The sequence below is a fragment of the Salmo salar genome, chromosome ssa27 (genome assembly GCF_905237065.1).
Source record: "Salmo salar chromosome ssa27, Ssal_v3.1, whole genome shotgun sequence".
Lineage (NCBI taxonomy): Eukaryota > Metazoa > Chordata > Actinopteri > Salmoniformes > Salmonidae > Salmo > Salmo salar.
This window is the reverse complement of record NC_059468.1, coordinates 40359991-40385934: the sequence shown is the minus strand read 5'-3', so window position 1 is coordinate 40385934 and position 25944 is coordinate 40359991. Positions and strand designations below refer to the sequence as shown.

At 52.6% G+C, this 25944-nt stretch overlaps 1 protein-coding gene across 4 annotated transcripts in view; it reads right to left on the bottom strand.

Moving 5' to 3' along the window:
- Nucleotides 1-25944, bottom strand: part of fam49al (family with sequence similarity 49 member A, like) — a 102608-nt gene that overhangs the window by 22025 nt on the left and 54639 nt on the right. For 2 of the 4 annotated variants that reach the window (XM_045709503.1, XM_045709504.1), the window contains one exon: nucleotides 20574-20652. In XM_045709503.1, the coding sequence (XP_045565459.1) occupies nucleotides 20574-20643 (70 nt within the window). In that variant the 5' untranslated portion in view covers nucleotides 20644-20652. Of the gene's footprint in view, nucleotides 1-19550; nucleotides 19631-20573; nucleotides 20653-25944 lie in introns of all 4 variants that reach the window. The other 2 variants (XM_045709501.1, XM_045709502.1) reach the window with 1 other exon arrangement.

Genomic DNA, 25944 nt, shown 5'->3' with positions numbered 1-25944 from the left:
CTGCAGGATTTTAATCCATGACGGCGTAGTGTGTTACTAATGGTTTTCTTTGAGACTGTGGTCCCAGCTCTCTTCAGGTCATTGACCAGGTCCTGACGTGTACTTCTGGGCTAATCTCTCACCATCCTCATGATTATTGAGATCTTGCATGGAGCCCCAGACCGAGGGTGATTGACCGTCATCTTGAACTTCTTCCATTTTCTAATAATTGCGACAACAGATGTTGCCTTCTCACCAAGCTGCTTGCCTACTGTCCTGTAGCCCATCCCAGCCTTGTGCAGGTCTACAATTTTATCCCTGATGTCCTTACACAGCTCTCTGGTCTTGGCCATTGTGGAGAGGTTGGAGTCTGTTTGATTGAGTGTGTGGACAGGTGTCTTTTATACAGGTAAGGAGTTCAAACAGGTGCAGTTAATACAGGTAATGAGTGGAGAACAGGAGGGCTTCTTAAAGAAAAACTAACAGGTCTGTGAGAGCCGGAATTCTTGCTGGTTGGTAGGTGATCAAATACTTATGTCATACAATAAAATGCAAATTAATTACTTAAAAATCATACAATGTGATTTTCTGGATTTGGTAATGAAGCAGTAAGGGCTCTGGGGTTGGTGGGGGGGGGGTAATGAAGCAGTAAGGGCTGTGGGGTTGGTGGGGGGGTAATGAAGCAGTAAGGGCTCTGGGTTTGGTGGGGGGGTGGTAATGAAGCAGTAAGGGCTCTGGGGTTGGTGGGGGGGGTAAGGGCTCTGGGGTTGGTGGGGGGGGGGTAATGAAGCAGTAAGGGCTCTGGGGTTGGTGGGGGGGTAATGAAGCAGTAAGGGCTCTGGGGTTGGTGGGGTGGGGTAATGAAGCAGTAAGGGCTCTGGGATTGGTAGGGGGGGTAATGAAGCAGTAAGGGCTCTGGGGTTGGTGGGGGGGGTAATGAAGAAGTAAGGGCTCTGGGGTTGGTGGGGGGGTAATGAAGCAGTAAGGGCTCTGGGGTTGGTGGGGGGGGGTAATGAAGCAGTAAGGGCTGTGGGGTTGGTGGGGGGTAATGAAGCAGTAAGGGCTCTGGGTTTGGTGGGGGGGTGGTAATGAAGCAGTAAGGGCTCTGGGGTTGGTGGGGGGGGGGTAAGGGCTCTGGGGTTGGTGGGGGGGGTAATGAAGCAGTAAGGGCTCTGGGGTTGGTGGGGGGGGTAATGAAGCAGTAAGGGCTCTGGGGTTGGTGGGGGGGTAATGAAGCAGTAAGGGCTCTGGGATTGGTAGGGGGGGGTAATGAAGCAGTAAGGGCTCTGGGGTTGGTGGGGGGGTAATGAAGAAGTAAGGGCTCTGGGGTTGGTGGGGGGTAATGAAGCAGTAAGGGCTCTGGGGTTGGTGGGGGGGGGTAATGAAGCAGTAAGGGCTGTGGGGTTGGTGGGGGGTAATGAAGCAGTAAGGGCTCTGGGTTTGGTGGGGGGGTGGTAATGAAGCAGTAAGGGCTCTGGGGTTGGTGGGGGGGTAAGGGCTCTGGGGTTGGTGGGGGGGGTAATGAAGCAGTAAGGGCTCTGGGGTTGGTGGGGGGGGTAATGAAGCAGTAAGGGCTCTGGGGTTGGTGGGGGGTAATGAAGCAGTAAGGGCTCTGGGATTGGTAGGGGGGGTAATGAAGCAGTAAGGGCTCTGGGGTTGGTGGGGGGGTAATGAAGAAGTAAGGGCTCTGGGGTTGGTGGGGGGGTAATGAAGCAGTAAGGGCTCTGGGGTTGGTGGGGGGGGGTAATGAAGCAGTAAGGGCTCTGGGGTTGGTGAGGGGGGTAATGAGGCAGTAAGGACTTTGGGGTTGGTGGGGGGGGTAATGAAGCAGTAAGGGCTCTGGGGTTGGTAGGGGCGGTAATGAAGCAGTAAGGGCTCTGGCGTTGGTGGGGGGGGTAATGAAGCAGTAAGGGCTCTGGGGTTGGTAGGGGGGTAATGAAGCAGTAAGGGCTCTGGGGTTGGTGGGGGGTAATGAAGCAGTAAGGGCTCTGGGATTGGTAGGGGGGTAATGAAGCAGTAAGGGCTCTGAGGTTGGTGGGGGGTAATGAAGCAGTAAGGGCTCTGGGGTTGGTGGGGGGGGTAATGAAGCAGTAAGGGCTATGGGGTTGGTGGGGGGGTAATGAAGCAGTAAGGGCAATGGGGTTGGTGGGGGGGTGGTAATGAAGCAGTAAGGGCTCTGGGGTTGGTGGGGGGGGTAATGAAGCAGTAAGGGCTCTGGGGTTGGTGGGGGGGCTAATGAAGCAGTAAGGGCTCTGGGGTTGGTGGGGGGTAATGAAGCAGTAAGGGCTCTGGGGTTGGTGGGGGGGGGTAATGAAGCAGTAAGGGCTCTGGGGTTGGTGGGGGGTAATGAAGCAGTAAGGGTTCTCGGGTTGGTGGGGGGGTGGTAATGAAGCAGTAAGGGCTCTGGGGTTGGTGGGGGGGGTAATGAAGCAGTATGGGCTCTGGGGTTGGTGGGGGGTTAATGAAGCAGTAAGGGCTCTTGGGTTGGTGGGGGGGAGGGTAAGGGCTCTGGGGTTGGTGGGGGGGGGTAATGAAGCAGTAAGGGCTCTGGGGTTGGTGGGGGGGTAATGAAGCAGTAAGGGCTCTTGGGTTGGTGGGGGGAGGGTAAGGGCTCTGGGGTTGGTGGGGGGGGGTAATGAAGCAGTAAGGGCTCTGGGGTTGGTGGGGGGGGTAATGAAGCAGTAAGGGCTCTGGGGTTGGTGGGGGGGTAATGAAGCAGTAAGGGATCTGGGGTTGGTGGGGGGTGGTAAAGAAGCAGTAAGGGCTCTGGGGTTGGTGGGGGGGGTAATGAAGCAGTAAGGGCTCTTGGGTTGGTGGGGGGAGGGTAAGGGCTCTGGGGTTGGTGGGGGGGGTAATGAAGCAGTAAGGGCTCTGGGGTTGGTAGGGGGGGTAATGAAGCAGTAAGGGCTCTGGGGTTGGTGGGGGGGTAATGAAGCAGTAAGGGCTCTGGGGTTGGTGGGGGGGCGGGTAATTATGCAGTAAGGGCTCTGGGGTTGGTGGGGGGGGTAATGAAGCAGTAAGGGCTCTGGGGTTGGTGGGGGGGTAATGAAGCAGTAAGGGCTCTGGGGTTGGTGGGGGGTTAATGAAGCAATAAGGGCTCTGGGGTTGGTGGTGGGGGGGTAATGAAGCAGTAAGGGCTCTGGGGTTGGTTGGGGGGTAATGAAGCAGTAAGGGCTCTGGGGTTGGTGGGGGGGGTAATGAAGCAGTAAGGGCTCTGGGGTTGGTAGGGGGGGTAATGAAGCAGTAAGGGCTCTGGGGTTGGTGGGGGGGTAATGAAGCAGTAAGGGATCTGGGGTTGGTTGGGGGTGGGGGTAATGAAGCAGTAAGGGCTCTGGGGTTGGTGGGGGGGGTAATGAAGCAGTAAGGGCTCTGGGGTTGGTGGGGGGGTAATGAAGCAGTAAGGGCTCTGGGGTTGGTGGGGGGGTGGTAATGAAGCAGTAAGGGCTCTGGGGTTGGTGGGGGGGGTAATGAAGCAGTAAGGGCTCTGGGGTTGGTGGGGGGGGCTAATGAAGCAGTAAGGGCTCTGGGGTTGTTGGGGGGGGTAACGAAGCAGTAAGGGCTCTGGGGTTGGTGGGGCGGTAATGAAGCAGTAAGGGCTCTGGGGTTGGTGGGGGGGAGGGTAAGGGCTCTGGGGTTGGTGGGGGGGTAATGAAGCAGTAAGGGCTCTGGGGTTGTTGGGGGGGGTAATGAAGCAGTAAGGGCTCTGGGGTTGGTGGGGGGGGGTAATGAAGCAGTAAGGGCTCTGGGGTTGGTGGGGAAAGGTAATGAAGCAGTAAGGGGTCTGGGGTTGGTGGTGGGGTGGTAATGAAGCTGTAAGGGCTCTGGGATTGGTAGGGGGGTAATGAAGCAATAAAAGCGCTCTGGGGTTGGTGGGGGGTAATGAAGCAGTAAGGGCTCTGGGGTTGGTGGGGGGGGTAATGAAGCAGTAAGGGCTCTGGGGTTGGTGGGGGGGGTGGTAATGAAGCAGTAAGGGCTCTGGGGTTGGTGGGGGGGTAACGAAGCAGTAAGGGCTCTGGGGTTGGTGGGGTGGGTAATGAAGCAGTAAGGGCTCTGGGGTTGGTGGGGGGTAATCGAAGCAGTAAGGGCTCTGGGGTTGGTGGGGGCGGTAATGAAGCAGTAAGGGCTCTGGGGTTGGTGGGGGGTAATGAAGCAGTAAGGGCTCTGGGGTTGGTGGGGGGGTAATGAAGCAGTAAGGGCTCTGGGGTTGGTGGGGGGTAATGAAGCAGTAAGGGCTCTGGGGTTGGTGGGGGGGTAATGAAGCAGTAAGGGCTCTGGGGTTGGTGGGGGGGGTAATGAAGCAGTAAGGGCTCTGGGGTTGGTGGGGGGGGTAATGAAGCAGTAAGGGCTCTGGGGTTGGTGGGGGGGGTAATGAAGCAGTAAGGGCTCTGGGGTTGGTAGGGGGGTAATGAAGCAATAAGGGCTCTGGGGTTGGTGGGGGGTAATGAAGCAGTAAGGGCTCTGGGGTTGGTGGGGGGGTATTGAAGCAGTAAGGGCTCTGGGGTTGGTGGGGGGGTAATGAAGCAGTAAGGGCTCTGGGGTTGGTAGGGGGGTAATGAAGCAGTAAGGGCTCTGGGGTTGGTGGGGGGGGTAATGAAGCAGTAAGGGCTCTGGGGTTGGTGGGGGGGTAATGAAGCAGTAAGGGTTCTCGGGTTGGTGGGGGGGTGGTAATGAAGCAGTAAGGGCTCTGGGGTTGGTGGGGGGGTAATGAAGCAGTATGGGCTCTGGGGTTGGTGGGGGGGTAATGAAGCAGTAAGGGCTCTTGGGTTGGTGGAGGAGGGTAAGGGCTCTGGGGTTGGTGGGGGGGTAATGAAGCAGTAAGGGCTCTGGGGTTGGTGGGGGGGTAATGAAGCAGTAAGGGCTCTTGGGTTGGTGGGGGGAGGGTAAGGGCTCTGGGGTTGGTGGGGGGGGTAATGAAGCAGTAAGTGCTCTGGGGTTGGTGGGGGGGTAATGAAGCAGTAAGGGCTCTGGGGTTGGTGGGGGGGGTAATGAAGCAGTAAGGGATCTGGGGTTGGTAGGGGGGTGGTAAAGAAGCAGTAAGGGCTCTGGGGTTGGTGGGGGGGTAATGAAGCAGTAAGGGCTCTTGGGTTGGTGGGGGGGAGGGTAAGGGCTCTGGGGTTGGTGGGGGGGTAATGAAGCAGTAAGGGCTCTGGGGTTGGTAGGGGGGGTAATGAAGCAGTAAGGGCTCTGGGGTTGGTGGGGGGTAATGAAGCAGTAAGGGCTCTGGGGTTGGTGGGGGGGCGGGTAATTAAGCAGTAAGGGCTCTGGGGTTGGTGGGGGGGTAATGAAGCAGTAAGGGCTCTGGGGTTGGTGGGGGGGTAATGAAGCAGTAAGGGCTCTGGGGTTGGTGGGGGGTTAATGAAGCAATAAGGGCTCTGGGGTTGGTGGTGGGGGGGTAATGAAGCAGTAAGGGCTCTGGGGTTGGTTGGGGGGTAATGAAGCAGTAAGGGCTCTGGGGTTGGTGGGGGGGGGTAATGAAGCAGTAAGGGCTCTGGGGTTGGTAGGGGGGGGGTAATGAAGCAGTAAGGGCTCTGGGGTTGGTGGGGGGGTAATGAAGCAGTAAGGGATCTGGGGTTGGTTGGGGGTGGGGGTAATGAAGCAGTAAGGGCTCTGGGGTTGGTGGGGGGGTAATGAAGCAGTAAGGGCTCTGGGGTTGGTGGGGGGGGTAATGAAGCAGTAAGGGCTCTGGGGTTGGTGGGGGGGGTGGTAATGAAGCAGTAAGGGCTCTGGGGTTGGTGGGGGGGTAATGAAGCAGTAAGGGCTCTGGGGTTGGTGGGGGGGGTAATGAAGCAGTAAGGGCTCTGGGGTTGTTGGGGGGGGTAACGAAGCAGTAAGGGCTCTGGGGTTGGTGGGGGCGGTAATGAAGCAGTAAGGGCTCTGGGGTTGGTGGGGGGGAGGGTAAGGGCTCTGGGGTTGGTGGGGTGGTAATGAAGCAGTAAGGGCTCTGGGGTTGTTGGGGGGGGTAATGAAGCAGTAAGGGCTCTGGGGTTGGTGGGGGGGGTAATGAAGCAGTAAGGGCTCTGGGGTTGGTGGGGGAGGTAATGAAGCAGTAAGGGGTCTGGGGTTGGTGGTGGGGTGGTAATGAAGCTGTAAGGGCTCTGGGGTTGGTAGGGGGGTAATGAAGCAATAAGGGCTCTGGGGTTGGTTGGGGGTAATGAAGCAGTAAGGGCTCTGGGGTTGGTGGGGGGTAATGAAGCAGTAAGGGCTCTGGGGTTGGTGGGGGGTAATGAAGCAGTAAGGGCTCTGGGGTTGGTGGGGGGGTAATGAAGCAGTAAGGGCTCTGGGGTTGGTGGGGGGGTAATGAAGCAGTAAGGGCTCTGGGGTTGGTGGGGGGGGTAATGAAGCAGTAAGGGCTCTGGGGTTGGTGGGGGGGGGTAATGAAGCAGTAAGGGCTCTGGGGTTGGTAGGGGGGTAATGAAGCAGTAAGGGCTCTGGGGTTGGTGGGGGGTAATGAAGCAGTAAGGGCTCTGGGGTTGGTGGGGGGGGTATTGAAGCAGTAAGGGCTCTGGGGTTGGTGGGGGGTAATGAAGCAGTAAGGGCTCTGGGGTTGGTAGGGGGGTAATGAAGCAGTAAGGGCTCTGGGGTTGGTGGGGGGGGTAATGAAGCAGTAAGGGCTCTGGGGTTGGTGGGGGGTAATGAAGCAGTAAGGGCTCTGGGGTTGGTTGGGGGTGGAGGGTAATGAAGCAGTAAGGGCTCTAGGGTTGGTGGGGGGGGTTATGAAGCAGTAAGGGCTCTGGGGTTGGTTGGGGGGGTAATGAAGCAGTAAGGGCTCTGGGGTTGGTGGGGGGGTAATGAAGCAGTAAGGGCTCTGGGGTTGGTAGGGGGGGGTAATGAAGCAGTAAGGACTCTGGGGTTGGTGGGGGGGTAATGAAGCAGTAAGGGCTCTGGGGTTGGTTGGGGGTGGGGGTAATGAAGCAGTAAGGGCTCTGGGGTTGGTGGGGGGGGTTATGAAGCAGTAAGGGCTCTGGGGTTGGTTGGGGGGTGGGTAATGAAGCAGTAAGGGCTCTGGGGTTGGTGGTGGGGTGGTAATGAAGCAGTAAGGGCTCTGGGGTTGGTGGGGGGGTAATGAAGCAGTAAGGGCTCTGGGGTTGGTGGGGGGGTAATGAATCAGTAAGGGCTCTGGGGTTGGTGGGGGGGTAATGAAGCAGTAAGGGCTCTGGGGTTGGTAGGGGGGGTAATGAAGCAGTAAGCGCTCTAGGGTTGGTTGGGGGGTAATGAAGCAGTAAGGGCTCTTGGGGTTGGTGGGGGGGTTAATGAAGCAGTAAGGGCTATGGGATTGGTGTGGAGGGGTAATGAAGCAGTAAGGGCTCTGGGGTTGGTGGGGGGGGGTAATGAAGCAGTAAGGGCTCTGGGGTTGGTGGGGGGGCGTTAATGAAGCAGTAAGGGCTCTGGGGTTGGTGGGGGGGTGGTAATGAAGCAGTAAGGGCTCTGGGGTTGGTGGGAGGGGGGGTAATGAAGCAGTAAGGGCTCTGGGGTTGGTGGGGCGGGTGGTAATGAAGCAGTAAGGCCTCTGGGGTTGGTGGGGGGGGGGGTGGTAATGAAGCAATAAGGGCTCTGGGGTTGGTAAGGGGGGTAATGAAGCAGTAAGGGCTCTGGGGTTGGTGGGGGGGTAATGAAGCAGTAAAGGCTCTGGGGTTAGTGGGTGGGGTAATGAAGCAGTAAGGGGCTCTGGGGTTGGTGGGGGGATAATGAAGCAGTAAGGGCTCTGGGGTTGGTTGGGGGGGTAATGAAGCAGTAAGGGCTCTGGGGTTGGTGGGGGGATAATGAAGCAGTAAGGGCTCTGGGGTTGGTTGGGGTGGGGGTAATGAAGCAGTAAGGGCTCTGGGGTTGGTGGGGGAGATAATGAAGCAGTAAGGGCTCTGGGGTTGGTGGGGGGGGGGTAATGAAGCAGTAAGGCTCTGGGGTTGGTGGGGGGTAATGAAGCAGTAAGGGCTCTGGGGTTGGTTGGGGGTGGGGGTAATGAAGCAGTAAGGGCTCTGGGGTTGGTGGGGGGGTTATGAAGCAGTAAGGGCTCTGGGGTTGGTTGGGGGGTTAATGAAGCAGTAAGGGCTCTGGGGTTGGTAGGGGGGGGTAATGAAGCAGTAAGGACTCTGGGGTTGGTGGGGGGGTAATGAAGCAGTAAGGGCTCTGGGGTTGGTTGGGGGTGGGGGTAATGAAGCAGTAAGGGCTCTGGGGTTGGTGGGGGGGGGGTTATGAAGCAGTAAGGGCTCTGGGGTTGGTTGGGGGTGGGTAATGAAGCAGTAAGGGCTCTGGGGTTGGTGGTGGGGTGGTAATGAAGCAGTAAGGGCTCTGGGGTTGGTGGGGGGGGGTAATGAAGCAGTAAGGGCTCTGGGGTTGGTGGGGGGGGTAATGAAGCAGTAAGGGCTCTGGGGTTGGTGGGGGGGTAATGAAGCAGTAAGGGCTCTGGGGTTGGTAGGGGGGGTAATGAAGCAGTAAGCGCTCTAGGGTTGGTTGGGGGGGTAATGAAGCAGTAAGGGCTCTGGGGTTGGTGGGGGGGTAATGAAGCAGTAAGGGCTATGGGGTTGGTGTGGAGGGGTAATGAAGCAGTAAGGGCTCTGGGGTTGGTGGGGGGGGGTAATGAAGCAGTAAGGGCTCTGGGGTTGGTGGGGGGGCGTTAATGAAGCAGTAAGGGCTCTGGGGTTGGTGGGGGGGTGGTAATGAAGCAGTAAGGGCTCTGGGGTTGGTGGGAGGGGGGGTAATGAAGCAGTAAGGGCTCTGGGGTTGGTGGGGGGGTGGTAATGAAGCAATAAGGGCTCTGGGGTTGGTAAGGGGGTAATGAAGCAGTAAGGGCTCTGGGGTTGGTGGGGGGGTAATGAAGCAGTAAATGCTCTGGGGTTAGTGGGTGGGGTAATGAAGCAGTAAGGGCTCTGGGGTTGGTGGGGGGAGAATAATGAAGCAGTAAGGGCTCTGGGGTTGGTGGGGGGGGTAATGAAGCAGTAAGGGCTCTGGGGTTGGTGGGGGGGTAATGAAGCAGTAAGGGCTCTGGGGTTGGTGGGGGGGGTAATGAAGCCATAAGGGCTCTGGGGTTGGTGGGGGGGTAATGAAGCAGTAAGGGCTCTGAGGTTGGTGGGGGGTAATGAAGCAGTAAGGGCTCTGGGATTGGTAGGGGGGTGGTAATGAAGCAGTAAGGGCTCTGAGGTTGGTGGGGGGGGTAATGAAGCAGTAAGGGCTCTGGGGTTGGTAGGGGGGTAATGAAGCATTAAGGGCTCTGGGGTTGGTAGGGGGGTAATGAAGCAGTAAGGGATCTGGGGTTGGTAGGGGGGTAATGAAGCAGTAAGGGCTCTGGGATTGGTGGGGGGGGTAATGAAGCAGTAAGGGCTCTGGGGTTGGTGGGGGGGGTAATGAAGCAGTAAGGGCTCTGGGGTTGGTAGGGGGGTAATGAAGCAGTAAAGGCTCTGGGGTTGGTGTGGGGGGGTGGTAATGAAGCAGTAAGGGCTCTGGGGTTGGTGGGGGGGTGGTAATGAAGCAGTAAGGGCTCTGGGGTTGGTGGGGGGGGTAATGAAGCAGTAAGGGCTCTGGGGTTGGTAGGGGGTAATGAAGCAGTAAGGGCTCTGGGGTTGGTGGGGGGGTAATGAAGCAGTAAGGGCTCTGGGGTTGGTAGGGGGGTAATGAAGCAGTAAGGGCTCTGGGGATGGTGGGGGGGGTAATGAAGCAGTAAGGGCTCTGGGGTTGGTGGGGGGGTAAAGAAGCAGTAAGGGCTCTGGGGTTGGTGGGGGGGTAATGAAGCAGTAAGGGCTCTGGGGTTGGTAGGGGGGGTAATGAAGCAGTAAGGGCTCTGGGGTTGGTAGGGGGGGTAATGAAGCAGTAAGGGCTCTGGGGTTGGTGTGGGGGGTGGTAATGAAGCAGTAAGGGCTCTGGGGTTGGTGGGGGGGTGGTAATGAAGCAGTAAGGGCTCTGGGGTTGGTGGGGGGGGTAATGAAGCAGTAAGGGCTCTGGGGTTGGTAAGGGGGTAATGAAGCAGTAAGGGCTCTGGGGATAGTGGGGGGGGGGTAATGAAGCAGTAAGGGCTCTGGGGTTGGTGGGGGGGTAATGAAGCAATAAGGGCTCTGGGGTTGGTGGGGGGGTAATGAAGCAGTAAGGGCTCTGGGGTTGGTGGGGGGGTAATGAAGCAGTAAGGGCTCTGGGGTTGGTGGGGGGGTAATGAAGCAGTAAGGGCTCTGGGATTGGTAGGGGGGGGAATGATGCAGTAAGGGCTCTGGGGTTGGTGGGGGGGTAATGAAGCAGTAAGGGCTCTGGGGTTGGTAGGGGGGTAATGAAGCAGTAATGGCTCTGGGGTTGGTGGGGGGGGTAATGAAGCAGTAAGGGCTCTGGGATTGGGAGGGGGGAGTAATGATGCAGTAAGGGCTCTGGGGTTGGTGGGGGGGTAATGAAGCAGTAAGGGCTCTGGGGTTGGTAGGGGGGGTAATGAAGCAGTAAAGGCTCTGGGGTTGGTGTGGGGGGGGTGGTAATGAAGCAGTAAGGGCTCTGGGGTTGGTGGGGGGGGGTGGTAATGAAGCAGTAAGGGCTCTGGGGTTGGTGGGGGGGTAAAGAAGCAGTAAGGTCTCTGGGGTTGGTAGGGGGGTAATGAAGCAGTAAGGGCTCTGGGGTTGGTAGGGGGGTAATGAAGCAGTAAGGGCTCTGGGGTTGGTAGGGGGGTAATGAAGCAGTAAGGGCTCTGGGGATGGTGGGGGGGGTAATGAAGCAGTAAGGGCTCTGGGGTTGGTGGGGGGTAAAGAAGCAGTAAGGGCTCTGGGGTTGGTGGGGGGGTAATGAAGCAGTAAGGGCTCTGGGGTTGGTAGGGGGTAATGAAGCAGTAAGGGCTCTGGGGTTGGTAGGGGGGGGTAATGAAGCAGTAAGGGCTCTGGGGTTGGTGTGGGGGGGTGGTAATGAAGCAGTAAGGGCTCTGGGGTTGGTGGGGGGGGTGGTAATGAAGCAGTAAGGGCTCTGGGGTTGGTGGGGGGGGGTAATGAAGCAGTAAGGGCTCTGGGGTTGGTAAGGGGGGGTAATGAAGCAGTAAGGGCTCTGGGGATAGTGGGGGGGGGTAATGAAGCAGTAAGGGCTCTGGGGTTGGTGGGGGGGTAATGAAGCAGTAAGGGCTCTGGGGTTGGTGGGGGGGTAATGAAGCAGTAAGGGCTCTGGGGTTGGTGGGGGGTAATGAAGCAGTAAGGGCTCTGGGATTGGTGGGGGGGTAATGAAGCAGTAAGGGCTCTGGGATTGGTAGGGGGGGAATGATGCAGTAAGGGCTCTGGGGTTGGTGGGGGGTAATGAAGCAGTAAGGGCTCTGGGGTTGGTAGGGGGTAATGAAGCAGTAATGGCTCTGGGGTTGGTGGGGGGGGGTAATGAAGCAGTAAGGGCTCTGGGATTGGGAGGGGGGAGTAATGATGCAGTAAGGGCTCTGGGGTTGGTGGGGGGGTAATGAAGCAGTAAGGGATCTGGGGTTGGTGGGGGGGGTGGTAATGAAGCAGTAAGGGCTCTGGGGTTGGTGGGGGGGGGGTAATGAAGCAGTAAGGGCTCTGGGGTTGGTAGGGGGGGTAATGAAGCAGTAAGGGCTCTGGTGTTGGTGGGGGGGTAATGAAGCAGTAAGGGCTCTGGGGATTGGTGGGGGGGTAATGAAGCAGTAAGGGCTCTGGGGTTGGTAGGGGGGTAATGAAGCAGTAAGGGCTCTGGGGTTGGTAGGGGGGGTAATGAAGCAGTAAGGGCTCTGGGGTTGGTGTGGGGGGTGGTAATGAAGCAGTAAGGGCTCTGGGGTTGGTGGGGGGGTGGTAATGAAGCAGTAAGGGCTCTGGGGTTGGTGGGGGGGGGTAATGAAGCAGTAAGGGCTCTGGGGTTGGTAGGGGGGTAATGAAGCAGTAAGGGCTCTGGGGATAGTGGGGGGGGTAATGAAGCAGTAAGGGCTCTGGGGTTGGTGGGGGGTAATGAAGCAGTAAGGGATCTGGGGTTGGTGGGGGGGTAATGAAGCAGTAAGGGCTCTGGGGTTGGTAGGGGGGGGAATGAAGCAGTAAGGGCTCTGGGGTTGGTGGGGGGGGTGGTAATGAAGCAGTAAGGGCTCTGGGGTTGGTGGGGGGGGTAATGAAGCAGTAAGGGCTCTGGGGTTGGTGGGGGGGTAATGAAGCAGTAAGGGCTCTGGGGTTGGTGGGGGGGTAATGAAGCAGTAAGGGCTCTGGGATTGGTGGGGGGGTAATGAAGCAGTAAGGGCTCTGGGATTGGTAGGGGGGGAATGATGCAGTAAGGGCTCTGGGGTTGGTGGGGGGGTAATGAAGCAGTAAGGGCTCTGGGGTTGGTAGGGGGGTAATGAAGCAGTAATGGGCTCTGGGGTTGGTGGGGGGGGGTAATGAAGCAGTAAGGGCTCTGGGATTGGGAGGGGGAGTAATGATGCAGTAAGGGCTCTGGGGTTGGTGGGGGGGTAATGAAGCAGTAAGGGATCTGGGGTTGGTGGGGGGGTGGTAATGAAGCAGTAAGGGCTCTGGGGTTGGTGGGGGGGGTAATGAAGCAGTAAGGGCTCTGGGGTTGGTAGGGGGGTAATGAAGCAGTAAGGGATCTGGGGTTGGTGGGGGGTAATGAAGCAGTAAGGGCTCTGGGGTTGGTGGGGGGGTAATGAAGCAGTAAGGGCTCTGGGGTTGGTGGGGGGTAATGAAGCAGTAAGGGCTCGGGAGTTGGTGGGGGGTAATGAAGCAGTAAGGGCTCTGGGGTTGGTGGGGGGGGTAATGAAGCAGTAAGGGCTCTTGGGTTGGTGGGGGGGGTAATGAAGCAGTAAGGGCTCTGGGGTTGGTGGGGGGGTGGTAATGAAGCAGTAAGGGCTCTGGGGTTTGTGGGGGGGGGGTAATGAAGCAGTAAGGGCTCTGGGGTTGGTGGGGGGGGTAATGAAGCAGTAAGGGCTCTGGGGTTGGTGGGGGGGGTAATGAAGCAGTAAGGGTTCTGGGGTTGGTGGGGGGGGGTAATGAAGCAGTAAGGGCTCTGGGGTTGGTGGGGGGGGTAATGAAGCAGTAAGGGCTCTGGGGTTGGTGGGGGGGGGTAATGAAGCAGTAAGTGCTCTGGGGTTGGTGGGGGGGAATGATGCAGTAAGGGCTCTGGGGTTGGTGGGGGGTAATGAAGCAGTAAGGGCTCTGGAGTTGGTGGGGGGGTAATGAAGCAGTAAGGGCTCTGGGGTTGGTGGGGGGGGTAATGAAGCAGTAAGGGCTCTGGGATTGGTGGGGGGGGGGTAATGAAGCAGTAAGGGCTCTGGGGTTGGTGGGGGGGGTAATGAAGCAGTAATGGCTCTGGGGTTGGTGGGGGGGGGTAATGAAGCAGTAAGGGCTCTGGGGTTGGTGGGGGGGGTAATGAAGCAGTAAGGGTCTGGGGTTGGTAGGGGGGGTAATGAAGCAGTAAGGGCTCTGGGGTTGGTAGGGGGGTAATGAAGCAGTAAGGGCTCTGGGGTTGGTGGGGGGGGTAATGAAGCAGTAAGGGCTCTGGGGTTGGTGGGGGGGGGATGGTAATGAAGCAGTAAGGGCTCTGGGGTTGTTGGGGGGGTAATGAAGAAGTAAGGGCTCTGGGGTTGGTGGGGGGGTAATGAATCAATAAGGGCTCTGGGGTTGGTGGGGGGGGTAATGAAGCAGTAAGGGCTCTGGGGTTGGTGGGGGGGGGTAATGAAGCAATAAGGGCTCTGGGGTTGGTGGGGGGGGGGTAATGAAGAAGTAAGGGCTCTGGGGTTGGTAGGGGGGTAATGAAGCAGTAAGGGCTCTGGGGTTGGTGGGGGGGGGGTAATGAAGCAGTAAGGGCTCTGGGGTTGGTGGGGGGGGGTGGTAATGAAGCAGTAAGGGCTCTGGGGTTGGTGGGGGGGTAATGAAGCAGTAAGGGCTCTGGGGTTGGTGGGGGGGGGTAATGAAGCAGTAAGGGCTCTGGGGTTGGTGGGGGGGTAATGAAGCAGTAAGGGCTCTGGGGTTGGTGGGGGGGAGAATAATGAAGCAGTAAGGGCTCTGGGGTTGGTGGGGGGGGGGTAATGAAGCAGTAAGGGCTCTGGGGTTGGTGGGGGGGTAATGAAGCAGTAAGGGCTCTGGGGTTGGTGGGGGGGGGTAATGAAGCAGTAAGGGCTCTGGGGTTGGTGGGGGGGGTAATGAAGCCATAAGGGCTCTGGGGTTGGTGGGGGGGGTAATGAAGCAGTAAGGGCTCTGGGGTTGGTGGGGGTGGTAATGAAGCAGTAAGGGCTATGGGGTTGGTGGGGGTGGTAATGAAGCAGTAAGGGCTCTGGGGTTGGTGGGGGGGGGTAATGAAGCAATAAGGGCTATGGGGTTGGTAGGGGGGGGTAATGAAGCAGTAAGGGCTCTGGGGTTGGTGGGGGGGGGTAATGAAGAAGTAAGGGCTCTGGGGTTTGTGTTGGGGGGGTAATGAAGCAGTAAGGGCTCTGGGGTTGGTGGGGGGGGGGTAATGAAGCAGTAAGGGCTCTGGGGTTGGTGGCCAGGCCCGATTAAACAGAACAGGAAAGGTCTGACCTATCAATCTGCTGCATGCTGACCAGCAGCTGCTACTATGTATAAACCAGGCTGCACTGTGGTCAGAGGAAGAGGGAGGGGAATGGAGAGAGAGAGAAGAGGTGGGAGAGAGGGAGGGTGGGGGGAGAGAGAGCGAGAGAGAGATGGATGGATGGGACGAGAGAGAGGACAGGAACAGGCAGAAAAATCCAAGAAGAGACAGCAAAGAAAGATAGATATGGCGGAGAATGGGAGAGAAAGAGAGGTGGAAAGAGGGGCTGTGGGAGTGGAAGAAACCCTGAAAAGACCACTAAGAGAATAAAAGAGATTGCCTGGAGAGAGAGAGAGAGAGAGAGAGTGGGCACAGAGAGAGGGTGAGAGCTGAGGCAGAGAACTGTAGGGAGTAGTGTTGCATAATTCACACTACAGCATTTTTTTGCCCTGCGTCAGCCTGAAGTGTTCATAAAGCATTGTCTCCCTCTACGCTTCTACGTCACAGAGATCCACATTTAGAACTCGCCTTTCATATGTAGAGGAGGATTGTGGGTAGTGTATGTGAACTGCCAAAAGGAGTTCACATACGTCATGTTTTTTTCTTTTGTCTCTCATCCAAAGGTCGTAGCCAGATCAGCTGAACAGCCAAAACTAACCCGAAGCACACACACATTGCCTCTCAATCACTATACTGTAGGCTTTTTTTCTGATGCTAATTTGACCTTTTTTTTTGTAATTAAAAAGACACTCTTATTCAGAGCGACTGTATACATTTTCATATTTGTTCATACTGGTCCCCTGTGGGAATCGAACTCACAACCCTTGGAGTTGCAAGTACCATGCTCTACTAACTGAGCAACATGGGACCACCACATCGTGCGTGCGTGCGTGCGTGCGTGCGTTACGTGTGTGACTAAACGGGACAGGCAGGGGAGAACTTATTCTGGCGGCAAGAGGTTTAAGCTAATTCAGAGTCCACAGAAGCGCTAGTCCGGCGCCCTGTTGTGACATGGCTCTGAGACCAACATCGATCCATGTGGGAACACACACAGCCCTGACGTGCACCTCCCCACAGCTCTAGCCATTCGAAGGTAGCGACAGGTAGATAAATAGCGCTGAGGATTCCAAAAGTATGAAAACTAAACGGTCCAATATTGTAGAACGCCGTGGTGCGTTACGAGTAAACGTTTTGGACGCTTGACAGTGTCTGTTTTGTTCATGTTTGTGTTCAGCGGAAGTCGTGGCCATTTTGTTGTGTAATTGCAGGGATTCAGAGATACCAGTGCTCTCTGCTCCATGAATTCACTCCTGTGTACAGTAGAGGTGGAACGCCTCACGCTCTCCTCACGTACACGAAGGAGCTGTTAACGTCTGTATAATATTCCCAGGTTACACTTCCCTGTTGTTAAAATGATCCTGGCTCAGCGTCACACACACACACACACACACACACACACACACACACACATGTCACTGTCATCACTATATCTGAAGTCATTACCTATGTCAACACTACTGGCATCATTACGTCACACCAGGGCAATGAATACATTGATAAACTAAGGCTGTGAAGGGGACGGGAGGTGAACCAGGGTTCTCATTTAGGTTACGGACATGACACATTCTTGTTATGGAGTTGACCCATATCCCTGGACTATGTTGTTTGGTTTGTAATGGAGTTGACCCATATCCCTGGTCTATGTTGTTTTGGTTTGTAATGGAGTTGACCCATATCCCTGGTCTATGTTGTTTTGGTTTGTAATGGAGTTGACCCATATCCCTGGTCTATGTTGTTTTGGTTTGTAATGGAGTTGACCCATATCCCTGGTCTATGTTGTTTGGTTTGTAATGGAGTTGACCCATATCCCTGGTCTATGTTGTTTGGTTTGTAATGGAGTTGACCCATATCCCTGGTCTATGTTGTTTGGTTTGTAATGGAGTTGACCCATATCCCTGGTCTGTGTTGTTTGGTTTGTAACGGAGTTGACCCATATCCCTGGTCTATGTTGTTTTGGTTTGTAATGGAGTTGACCCATATCCCTGGTCTATGTTGTTTTGGTTTGTAATGGAGTTGACCCATATCCCTGGTCTATGTTGTTTTGGTTTGTAATGGAGTTGACCCATATCCCTGGTCTATGTTGTTTGGTTTGTAATGGAGTTGACCCATATCCCTGGTCTATGTTGTTTTGGTTTGTAATGGAGTTGACCCATATCCCTGGTCTATGTTGTTTGGTTTGTAATGGAGTTGACCCATATCCCTGGTCTATGTTGTTTGGTTTGTAATGGAGTTGACCCATATCCCTGGTCTATGTTGTTTGGTTTGTAATGGAGTTGACCCATATCCCTGGTCTGTGTTGTTTGGTTTGTAACGGAGTTGACCCATATCCCTGGTCTATGTTGTTTTGGTTTGTAATGGAGTTGACCCATATCCCTGGTCTATGTTTGGTTTGTAATGGAGTTGACCCCTATCCCTGGTCTATGTTGTTTTGGTTTGTAATGGAGTTGACCCATATCCCTGGTCTGTGTTGTTTGGTTTGTAATGGAGTTGACCCATATCCCTGGTCTGTGTTGTTTGGTTTGTAATGGAGTTGACCCATATCCCTGGTCTATGTTGTTTTGGTTTGTAATGGAGTTGACCCATATCCCTGGTCTGTGTTGTTTGGTTTGTAATGGAGTTGACCCATATCCCTGGTCTGTGTTGTTTGGTTTGTAATGGAGTTGATCCATATCCCTGGTCTATGTTGTTTGGTTTGTAATGGAGTTGACCCATATCCCTGGTCTATGTTGTTTTGGTTTGTAATGGAGTTGACCCTGTTTAGATGAGTTATTGTGTCGATGGTTTGTTTGATTCTAGATAAAGGTGAATTATTGGAGTTATAGGTTATGGAGTAGGTCTTTATCTTTGGTCGTTGTTTTGGTCTGTATTATTGTTAACTCAAGCTTTCATCTGTGTGACAGAGGTGACTTCTGCCTCTCACTGAAGCAGGAGAGTACAGTGCTACTGTAGAGAGGGGGTTTACTCTACATTAGTACAAACATCCCTTTCTCCCTAGCAGTGGACTTTCCCTCTTCCATAGGATATATAACAGAATCTACCAGTGGAAGGAAACATTTCTGTTAATTAACAGGGGGAACTTTGGAGAAGGCAGGAGGAAGGAAGGAAGGAAGGAAGGCAGGAAGTTAAATGTTAGAGGTCAGAGTGGAAAGAGGGAAGGCGAGGATGGAGGCGGTTATCGTGTAAACGACCCTCGCTGCCCCCATACACACACAAACACGCATATGAACACCAGAGGAGGCTGGTGAGAGGAGCCATAGCAGGACGGTCTCATTGTGACGGCTGGAATGGAATTCATGGGACGGTATCAAACTCATGGAAACCACACTTTTAACTCAGTTCCATTTAATTCCATTCCAGCCAATACAATGAGACCTTCCTCCTATAGCTCCTCCCACCAGCCTCCTCTGGCACACACACTCACGCGCACACACACACACACACACACACACACACACACACACACACACACACACACACACACACACACACACACACACACACACCAGATTTTAAACATAAACACATGCACACACTCTCACACACTCATCCGATAGCATTGCATAGAGGTAAGAAGAGAGGGGTGGCTAGATATAGATGGTCTGAGGCTGTAAGACATCTTTATCTCATAGCAAGAAGATAGATATAGATGGTCTGAGGCTGTAAGACATCTTTATCTCATAGCAAGAAGATAGATATAGATGGTCTGAGGCTGTAAGACATCTTTATCTCATAGCAAGAAGATAGATATAGATGGTCTGAGGCTGTCAGACAGCTTTATCTCATAGCAAGAAGATAGATATAGATGGTCTGAGGCTGTAAGACATCTTTATCTCATAGCAAGAAGATAGATATAGATGGTCTGAGGCTGTCAGACATCTTTATCTCCAAGCAAGAAGATAGATATAGATGGTCTGAGGCTGTAAGACATCTTTATCTCATAGCAAGAAGATAGATATAGATGGTCTGAGGCTGTAAGACATCTTTATCTCCAAGCAAGAAGATAGATATAGATGGTCTGAGGCTGTAAGACATCTTTATCTCATAGCAAGAAGATAGATATAGATGGTCTGAGGCTGTAAGACATCTTTATCTCCAAGCAAGAAGATAGATATAGATGGTCTGAGGCTGTAAGACATCTTTATCTCATAGCAAGAAGATAGATATAGATGGTCTGAGGCTGTCAGACATCTTTATCTCAAAGCAAGAAGATAGATATAGATGGTCTGAGGCTGTAAGACATCTTTATCTCCAAGCAAGAAGATAGATATAGATGGTCTGAGGCTGTAAGACATCTTTATCTCAAAGCAAGAAGATAGATATAGATGGTCTGAGGCTGTAAGACATCTTTATCTCATAGCAAGAAGATAGATATAGATGGTCTGAGGCTCAAAGCAAGAAGAGAAAAGCAAGGGCCTGATTCCAATCTTAAAATCTGGATACAATTTGAATAATCACAATAGTAGTAGCCATATTCCGGCTTCTTGCTTATACTAGTCTTCTCATTACTAGTCTCCTCATTACTAGTCTTCACATTACTAGTCTTCTCATTACTAGTCTTCACATTACTAGTCTTCTCATTACTAGTTTTCACATTACTAGTCTTCTCATTACTAGTCTTCACATTACTAGTCTTCTCATTACTAGTCTCCTCATTACTAGTCTTCACATTACTAGTCTTCTCATTACTAGTCTTCACATTACTAGTCTTCTCATTACTTGTCTTCTCATTACTTGTCTTCTCATTACTAGTCTTCTCATTACTAGTCTTCACATTACTAGTCTTCTCATATAACACCAGATGAGTTATTACATATGAAGACCAGCCTCAGATGGGTTGGGTTAAATGTGGAAGACACATTTCAGTTGAATACATTCAGTTGGACAATTGACTAGGTATCCCCCCTTTCCCCTTTCTCTTGAGCTGAAAAATTGAGGAAAAGGTGAGGACTGAGAAGAGAAGCGCGGAGGAGGAGAAGAAGGAGGGAGACTACAGGTAGATGACAAACAACACATGGACAGAATGAAGGAAGAACCAAAAGTAAGACAAAAAGAGAAGAGAAAAACAGAGAAGAAAATAAATAAAAAGTGGATGGTCTCACGTTCAAAGTCAAGGAAAACTATTGGGCCGTGCTCTAGATCGGAGCAAGCCAGCACTTTCAGGAGGTTACCCATGAGTCTCCTAGAACAGAGAGAGAGGAGAAGAGGAGTGTGTGGGTGATGAGGTTTGAGAGTGTGAGGGACGTGTGTGTGTGTGTGGGTGGGGTAGGTGTGGGTGGGTGGGTTGGTTGGTCGGGTGTGATGGTGGCGTACTCCGTCCAGGAATGTTGTGGTTGCGGGTGGTGTTGGCATGGCAACGTGGACAGACAGATCACTCTCTCCCGTCTCACTCTCTGTTTAGTTTTCTTCTAGCTCTCTGCTGTCCAGTTTCTCAGTACTGGAGGACTGCTGGGTACGTCTGTCCAGCTTCTCAGTACTGGAGGACTGCTGGGTACGTCTGTCCAGCTTCTCAGTACTTGGAGGACTGCTGGGTACGTCTGTCCAGCTTCTCAGTACTGGAGGACTGCTGGGTACATCTGTCCAGCTTCTCAGTACTGGAGGACTGCTGGGTAAGTCTGTCCAGCTTCTCAGTACTGGAGGACTGCTGGGTACGTCTGTCCAGCTTCTCAATACTGGAGGACTGCTGGGTAAGTCTGTCCAGCTTCTCAGTACTTGGAGGACTGCTGGGTAAGTCGGTCCAGCTTCTCAGTACTGGAGGACTGCTGGGTAAGTCTATCCAGCTTCTCAGTACTGTAGGACTGCTGGGTAAGTCTGAACTATCATGTAGTCTGAACTATCATCCCTATCCTCTGTTTATTGTGATGTCAACTTAAAGATGAACAGAACTACAAAGGGATCATGGACATGGGGCTTATGAGGACTGATTGGTTCAGTTCAGGAGGTCCAAGAATGAGTGAGGGTAGAGAGTTTCTGAACATGACAAACAACACAACACAACGACACTCCAAAACACCATGAGCACATCCGCAACCGCATCCTTCACCTCTGACCTCCACCCTGCATCACACACTGATACAGACGTCAAAAACACACACATATGCATGCACATAACAGCGCTCACTTACTTTCAAAGTCCAGGAAAAAATGTGGACAGTTTTCTAAATCCTTGCCAAGGACCTTAATGAGGTTCCCCATGGCTGCAACCTGGACGGGAGAAAGATAGACATACAGTAGAACTAACCCCAACCTGGACAGGAGAGAGATAGACCAACAGTAGAACTAATCCCAACCTGGACTGGAGAGAGATAGACCAACAGTAGAACTAACCCCAACCTGGAGTGGAGAGAGATAGACCAACAGTAGAACTAACCTCAACCTGGACTGGAGAGAGATAGACCAACAGTAGAACTAACCCCAACCTGGACTGGAGAGAGAAGAAACAGTAGAATAAAACCTGGACTGGAGAGAGATAGACAACAGTAGAACTAACCCCAACCTGGCTGAAAACAAGACAACCCCAACCTGGACTGGAGAGAGATAGACCAACAGTAGAACTAACCCCAACCTGGACTGGAGATGTTTTCAGAAGATGGACAGGGTCTCTGCTGTCCTAGCTCAGGGGGGAGATGGACAGGGACTCAGCTGTCCTAGCTTCAGGGGGAAGATGGACAGGGTCTCTGCTTCCCTAGCTTCAGGGGGAAAGCTTTTTCTACCATTGGGGTGCCAGGATAGAGAAGAGCTTTGACTGGGTTAAGCTGGAGCTGACCTCCCATAGGGGTTGGAGGGTCAAGAGACCAGAGGTGGCAGAACGGAGTGCTCTGATTTTTTTGATTTTTATTTCACCTTTATTTAACCAGGAAGGCCAGTTGAGAACAAGTTCTCATTTACAACTGCGACCTGGCCAAGATAAAGCAAAACAGTGCGACAATAACAACACAGAGTTACACATGGGATAAACAAAGGTACAGTGTTTGCAATTGAAGTAAAGAGGTAAGGCAATAAATAGGCCAATAATGGTGAAGTAATTACAATTTGGCAATTTACACTGGAGTGATATATGTGCAGACAAGGATGTGCAAGTAGAAATACTGGTGTGCAAAAGAGCAGAAAAACAAAAACAAATATGGGATGAGGTAGGTAGTTGGTTGGATGGTTGGATGGATGGATGGGCTATTTACAGATGGGCTGTGTAGAGCTGCAGCAATCGGTAAGCTGCTCTGACAGCTGACGCTTACAGTTAGTGAGGGAGATATAAGTCTCCAACTTCAGTGATTTTTGCAATTCGTTGGCAGCAGAGAACTGGAAGGAAAGGCGGCCAAAGGAGGTGTTAGCTTTGGGGATGACTAGTGAAATATACCTACTGGAGCGCATGCTACGGGTGGGTGTTGCTATGGTGACCAGTGAGCTGAGATAAGGCGGAGCTTTACCTAGCAAAGACTTGTAGATGACCTGGAGCCAGTGGGTTTGGCAATGAATATGTAGCGAGGACCAGCCAACGAGAGCATACAGGTTGCAGTGGTGGGTAGTATATGGGGCTTTGGTGACAAAACAGATGGCACTGTGATAGACTGCATCCAATTTGCTGAGTAGAGTGTTGGAGGCTATTTTGTAAATTACATCGCCGAAGTCAAGAATCGGTAGGATAGTCAGTTTTACGAGGGTATGTTTGGCAGCATGAGTGAAGGAGGCTTTGTTGTGAAAAAGGAAGCCGATTCTAGATTTAACTTTGGATTGGAGATGCTTATTAATGTGAGTCTGGAAGGAGAGTTTACAGTCTAGCCAGACACCTTGGTATTTTTAGTTGTCCACATATTCTAAGTCAGAACTGTCCAGAGTAGTGATGCTAGTCAGGTGGGCGGGTGCGGGCAGCGATCGGTTTAAGAGCATGCATTTCGTTTTAGTAGCATTTAAGATCAGTTGGAGGCCATGTAAGGAGTGTTGTATGGCGTTGAAGTTCGGTTGGAGATTTGTTAACACAATGTCTAAAGAAGGGCAAAAAGTATACAGAATGGTGTTGTCTGCGTAGAGGTGGATCAGAGAATCACCAGCAGCAAGAGCGACATCATTGATATATACAGAGAAAAGAGTCGGCCCAAGAATTGAACCCTGTGGCACCCCCATAGAGACTGCCAGGGGTCCGGACAACAGGCCCTCCGATTTGACACACTGAACTCTATCTGAGAAGTAGTTAGTGAACCAGGCGAGGCAGTCATTGGAGAAACCAGGGCTGTTGAGTCTGCCGATAAGAATACTGTGATTGACAGAGTCGAAAGCCTTGGCCAGGTCAATGAAGACAGCTGCACAGTACTGTCTTTTATTGATGGCGGTTATGATATCATTTAGGACCTTAAACATGGCTGAGGTGTACCCATGACCAGCTCGGAAACCAGATTGCATACCGGAGAAGGTACTGTGGGATTCGAAATGGTCGGTGATCTGTTTGTTCACTTGGCTTTCGAAGACTGTAGAAAGGCAGGGCAGGATGGATATAGGTCTGTAACAGTTTGGGTCAAGAGTGTCTCCCCCTTTGAAGAGGGGGATGACCGTGGCCGCTTTCCAATCTTTTGTAATCTCAGAAGATACGAAAGAGAGGTTGACGAGACTAGTAATAGGGATTGTGACAATGGCGGCGGATCATTTTAGGAAGAGAGGGTCCAGATTGTCTAGCCCGGCTGATTTGTAGGGATCCAGATTCTGCAGCTCTTTCAGGACATCAGCTGTCTGGATTTGGGTGAAAGAGAAGCGGGGGAGGGGTGGCGTGGGCCAGTTTCTGCGGGGGGTGCAGAGCTGTTGGCCGGGGTTGGGGTAGCCAGGTGGAAAGCATGGCCAGCCGTAGAGAAATGCTTGTTGAAATTCTCGATTATCATGGATTTATCGGTGGTGACAGTGTTTCCTAGCCTCAGTGCAGTGGGCAGTTGGGAGGAGGTGCTCTTATTCTCCATGTACTTTACAGTGTCCCATAACTTTTTGGAATTAGTGCTGCAGGATGCAAATTTCAGTTTGAAAAAGCTTGCCTTAGCTTTCCTAACTGACTGTGTGTTGGTTCCTGACTTACCTGAAAAGTTGCATATCGTGGGGACTATTCGATGCTAATGCAGTCCACCACAGGATGTTTTTGTGCTGGTCGAGGGCAGTCAAGTCTGGAGTGAACCAAGGGCTATATCTGTTCTTAGTTCAAAATGTTTTCAAATCAAATTCAAATTTATTTTTATATAGCCCTTCGTACATCAGCTGATATTCTCAAAGTGCTGTACAGAAACCCAGCCTAAAACCCCAAACAGCAAGCAAAGCATGTGAAAGAAGCACGGTGGCTAGGAAAAACTCCCTAGGAAAAACTCCCTAGAAAGGCCAAAAACCTAGGAAGAAACCTAGAGAGGAACCAGGCTATGAGGGGTGGCCAGTCCTCTTCTGGCTGTGCAGGGTGGATATTATAACAGAACATGGTCAAGAAAGGGGCATGCTTATTTAAGATGGTGAGGAAATTACTTTTAAGGAACGACCAGGCATCCTCGACTGACGGGATGAGGTCAATATCCTTCCAGGATACCCGGGCCAGGTCGATTAGAAAGGCCTGCTTGCAGAAGTGTTTTAGGGAGCGTTTGACAGTGATGAGGGGTGGTCGTTTGACCGCGGACCCATAGCGGATGCAGGCAATGAGGTAGTGATCGCTGAAATACTGGTTGAAAACAGCAGAGGTGTATTTAGAGGGCAAGTTGGTCAGGATGATATTTATGAGGGTGCCCATGTTTATGGATTTAGGGTTGTACCTGGTAGGTTCCTTGATAATTCGTGTGAGATTGAGGGCATCCAGCTTAGATTGTAGGACTGCCGGGGTGTTAAGCATATCCAAATTTAGGTCACCCAGCAGTACGAACTCTGACGATAGATGGGGGGGCAATCAATTCACATATTGTGTCCAGGGCACAGCTGGTTGCTGAGGGGGGGTCTATAACAAGCGGCAACAGTGAGGGACTTATTTCTGGAGAGATGGATCTTTAAAGTAGAAGCTTGAACTGTTTGTTCATAGACCTGGATAGTATGACAGAACTCTGCAGTAAATTGCAATTCCGCCCCCCTTTAGCAGTTCTGCCTTGAAAAGAAAATGTTGTAATTGGGGATGGAAATGTCAGCATTCTTCGTGGCCTTCCTAAGCCACGATTCAGACACAGCAAGGACATCAGGGTTGGCGGAGTGTGCTAAAGCAGTGATTGAAAAAAACTTAGGGAGGAGGCTTCTGATGTTAATATGCATGAACCCAAGGCTTTTACAGTTGCAGGTGTCAACAAATGAGAGCGCTTGGGGACACGCAGAGCCTGGGTTAACCTCTACATCAGCAGAGGAACAGAGGAGGAGGAGGAGGATGAGGGTACGGCTAAAGGGTTGGGGTGTAGGGTTTCAGCATAGCCTGAAGGAAGGGAAATGGCAGTTCCTCTCGCTGCTCCGTAGGCCAGCAAAATGTTGTTGTAGGGGATGTGTGCTTCGACTTGAAGCCAGTGGAGTGTGAGGAGGAGCAAGGTGACTTGGGAGAGAAGGAAGATGTGGAGTCTAGCGTCATCATCAGTACAGACAGCTTTCAGTTGATGAAGTTGATTTTAAAGGGCCACTAAGTAGTAGAAGGCATTAGTATTAAACTGCTCTGTATTCACTGATACAGGCTCCTATGTGTTCATCCTACCAATGGATTGGACCTAAGGGGTGGCAGGTATCCTAATGGGTTAGAGCGTTAGGCCAGTAAACTGAAAGATTGCTGAATCGAATCCCCTGAGTTCTGCCCCTGAGCAACCCAGTTAACCCAATGTTCCCCATGCGTTGAAGACGGGGATGTCGATTTTGGCAACCCCCCCCCCGCACACACCTCTCTGATTCAGAGGGGTTTGGGGTTAAATGCGGAAGACACATTTCAGTTGAAGACATTCAGTTTCCTAATTTGATTCTTGATCTAAGAGAATCTGGAATTTAAGATATAAGTTAACAGTCCATTTCACTGGGAGGGTCATTTATAGCTAGCAGGTTATGAGAGGTTATCTCTGTCTCTCTCTGTCTCTCTGTCTCTCTGTCTCTGTCTCTCTGTCTCTCTGTCTCTGTCTCTCTGTCTCTCTCTGTCTCTCTCTCTGTCTCTCTCTCTGTCCCTTTCTCTCTGTCCCTTTCTCTCTGTCCCTTTCTCTCTCTCTTTCTGTCCCTTTCTCTCTATCTCTCTCTGTCTCTCTCTATCTCTCTCTCTGTCTCTCTCTATCTATCTCTCTCTCTCTCTCTCTCTCTCTCTCTTTCTGTCCCTTTCTCTCTCTCTCTCTCTCTCTCTCTCTCTCTGTCCCTTTCTCTCTCTCTCTCTGTCTCTCTCTCTCTCTCTCTCTCTCTTTGTCTCTCTCTATCTCTCTCTCTCTCTCTCTCTCTCTCTCTGTCTCTCTGTCTCTCTCTGTCTCTCTCTCTTCTCTCTCTCTCTCTCTCTCTCTCTCTCTCTCTCTCTCTCTCTCTCTGTCCCTTTCTCTCTCTCTCTCT